General features: G+C 38.7%; 1 protein-coding gene across 1 annotated transcript; it reads right to left on the bottom strand.

Moving 5' to 3' along the window:
- Positions 1–1839: 1839 nt before the first annotated feature.
- Positions 1840–2634, bottom strand: LOC110899051. Its single transcript, XM_022145949.1, has one exon. It carries the CDS (start codon positions 2632–2634, stop codon positions 1840–1842), a length of 795 nt encoding a protein of 264 aa, XP_022001641.1.
- Between the last annotated feature and the right edge of the window lie 695 nt (positions 2635–3329).

The raw sequence follows: 3329 nt of genomic DNA, 5'->3' as shown, positions 1-3329 counted from the left end.
GCGTTTTCGGCCGTAAAACCGTCATTTGGATACTTAATTATCTACATTTTTGTTTACAGGCCTAAAACAGCATACCAGACAAAATGATAGCGAAAACGAGGACTTTCCGGATAAAACGACGAAGCTGCGAAACTTCTGTTAGAAAACTGACCTGGGCGTGTGGAACGGTCGTGCGACTTGATGCACGACCGTGCGTCACCGATGATTCATAAAGACCCCGGCAGTGAACGAGGGTGCAACTCCGCATTAAAGGACAACCTGGGAATGCACGGTCGTTCCATATCATGCACCCCGTGCATCTCCGATGATCAAGCCAACCTCGGAACTGAACGACCAGTGCGACCAGGCGTGCAACAACAACGCGGTGATGAACGACCGTGCCACATGAAGAACGGTCGTGCGATATCGAATCTGGTCAACGATCTGCTGATGTCACGCAGTATGGTGGACCACCACCAATAATTGCTTAAAGTGCACGGTCGTGCGATCGGAGAACGACCGTGCGACAGCGAAAAAGCATAGAAACAGAACAGAACCATTCTGTTAGTAACTCGGGAATTTTGGAGAGCTTTGCAGGCGATTTTGAGGCTCCGAAGGCTTCTGCTTTCACTCGGATTCAAGCCACATTGCCCGGTTTCGCTCGTTTACTATCCGGATTCTTAATCTTGTGCTTGTTTATGGTTTGGATTTCTAATCTTTCCAGAATTTTGTTAATGTTTCAAGCATTTAGATTAATATTTATGTATTATTGTAGCCTTAGGGAAAAAACACAACAATCCCTTGCTTGATTATAGCCATTAGTATGTTAATCTTTGTTTGTAATGACATTTTGAAGTATTTTCTATGATTATCTTTGATGATTAGTTTGCAACCTTGTTATTGATATTGATTTCTTGATTATAAGTAATTGTGTTGGATGATTGGTGCTTGGTTAGTTAAGATAGTTGAAAAATGAAGCTTAATCAATCATGTATTAGTAAACTTTTAACTTGGTTAACTAGTTTAACTTGGTTAAAATGTGGGCACCATGATACTAGAAATGGTTAGTGGTTTAATAAAATGTAATTATTGTTAATCAAGAAAGCTTGCCCTCACGGAAGGACTCTAACGGGTTAGATGGTGTTGTTATGAATTCTTGCCATGATTTGTTAGCTTAGTTAGTAGTTTCGGCCAAAATTGCTATCTTGGTAAATTTATGTGCAAGATTTGTAAAATGAACTCGGTTGTGATTTAATCTAGTGTATGCTTGTCTCGGTGGTTGCATTGTGTTTATCGGTGTCGCTTTCCTTGATTTAGTGAGGTTAGAAAACTCCTAATGGATGACTAACTTATTTTTAGGAGATTTTTATAGACATTTATCAATTGCACGTTAAAGAACAATTTTAGGTGGTTAAAGTGTGTTTATCGTTTTAACTTTCCGAATGATTGTCATGTTAGGATTCCCGAAAGGGATACTAATTGTCTCAAAATGGAAAATTGACCGAATGCTTCTAGTGCCAAAACCGACTTAGTTAACATGCTTTGGTTGTGTATTAAGCAAGGCTATTTATATATAATCTACTATGTTTTATAAATATTTATATATGCTTACTTTAGTTTAGTTAAAACCAAAACAACTTATGTTTTTACCGGTAATTTAGTGACAAAGGTCTAGTATTATTTCTCCGCCCATTTCCGTGGATCGATACTTGGTTCCTACCGATACTTTACTACATATATGACGGGTACACTTGTCTCTTTCGTGTGTGTTTTGATGTAAAAGTAATAATCACTTTTATAAATTTAAAACCAAATCGTGTGTAATTTCATTGTAAAAATATATGTGTAGTCATGCACACGTCAGTTACACCGGGAACAATACAGGGGAGTAGGTTCTTCCCCGTGGGATAAGATCCGGTTGTTTTCTCGAGGACGACCAGCCTTGCGTTTTGTCATATGCGGCGGTTGAAGATTGATAAGGTCTTCTGGAGTCTCCCATTCAGATCTATGAGGAAGAGGATAAATCGCTTCTTCATAAGTTTTCTTATAGACTTCGTTTGAGTAACACGGGAAGCAATACTTACTGCAATCGGTTTCACCTAAAAATTTTGACACGGCAATAACATGCCCGCATGGTAAACCAGAAACCTGCCAAACTCGGCAACTACAGGTTCCATTAACAATGTCAACTAAACCCCCCTTTCCACTGTCTTCAACAGAATAACTGTTTAACTCAATCCCAGCAACCGTCCAGGTTCTAGACCCTTCAATTTTTTTAAAAATTTTCTTCTGTGCCCATTGTGTAAGTAAATGTTTTTCATGAATACCTTGCAAACGGCGATCGTAAAGCCACTTTTGTACAGATTGCCGGAAGAACTCTAAGAGTTGTGTTACCGGCATTTTACGCGAGTGTCTAGATAAAGCGTTAATAGACTCCGCGCTGTTAGATGTCACATAATGATATCGATTGCCTGGACAATGCGCCCTTGCCCATCTACCGAACCCAATACTTGTTAGAGTGTGACGTACTCTAGGAACGGCAAGACAAAGAGCATTAAATGACTCGTTAAAATCAGACAATCGGTACGATTTGCATGTCTTCCACCACAGCTTCTCATTTTCTTTTTTTTTATCAGAGGGTAAACGTAGGTTCATCAATAAATGACGACAGCATAACCCATGATAAACATGTGGAAAGACGTTTCTAACAGCTAGATGTATAGAATTCGCTCTATCCGAATTATGGCCATTTCAGATATTTCACCGATACATTCTTTAAGCTTTGACAGAAACCATGTCCAAGATTCACCATCCTCTAATTTTCCTATTCCATAGGAAATTGGTAAAATTTGGTTGTTTCCATCCATCCCGACCGCTAAAAATAACGTCCCTTTAAATTCACCCTTTAGGTGTGCAGCATTAATGATCACCACCGGTCTTAGATTACATATAAAGGTACGAATCTGAAACAAAATTATTTAAAAAACGTCAACAACATGTAGTTTGTCGAAATAAAATAAAAACAGAGACTGCTATAAGTTACCGCAGCACCAATCGCGACAAAGACCATTTCAAATCGACGCTCGTCATCAGTCTTTATATGTGTAACAGAAAAAACAGGATTTGCCCGCTCTAGATTGTAACAGTAAAATGTTAGTTCTGCAAACGAGTCTCTGCTTGATCCTTGTAAAAGCTCTAGTGCCAGACTTTTTCCACGCCAAGCTTGACTAGTGGTTATCTCAACTTGGAATCTTTGTCTAAAATCTTTCACTATTTCATTACAACGATATATTCTACCATTGTCTTTTAAAGGTTCTTTTAAATAATGAGCAACAACATTTGGGTTTGCC

Source organism: Helianthus annuus, chromosome 1, assembly GCF_002127325.2.
Source record: "Helianthus annuus cultivar XRQ/B chromosome 1, HanXRQr2.0-SUNRISE, whole genome shotgun sequence".
Taxonomy (NCBI): Eukaryota; Viridiplantae; Streptophyta; class Magnoliopsida; order Asterales; family Asteraceae; genus Helianthus; species Helianthus annuus.
Note: the sequence above shows the minus strand (reverse complement) of the source record. Positions and strands in the feature narration are given on the sequence as shown.

Bases quoted from the DNA above. Each gene is read 5' to 3' on its own strand.
- LOC110899051 (XM_022145949.1), bottom strand. From the start codon at position 2,634: ATGAACCTACGTTTACCCTCTGATAAAAAAAAAGAAAATGAGAAGCTG.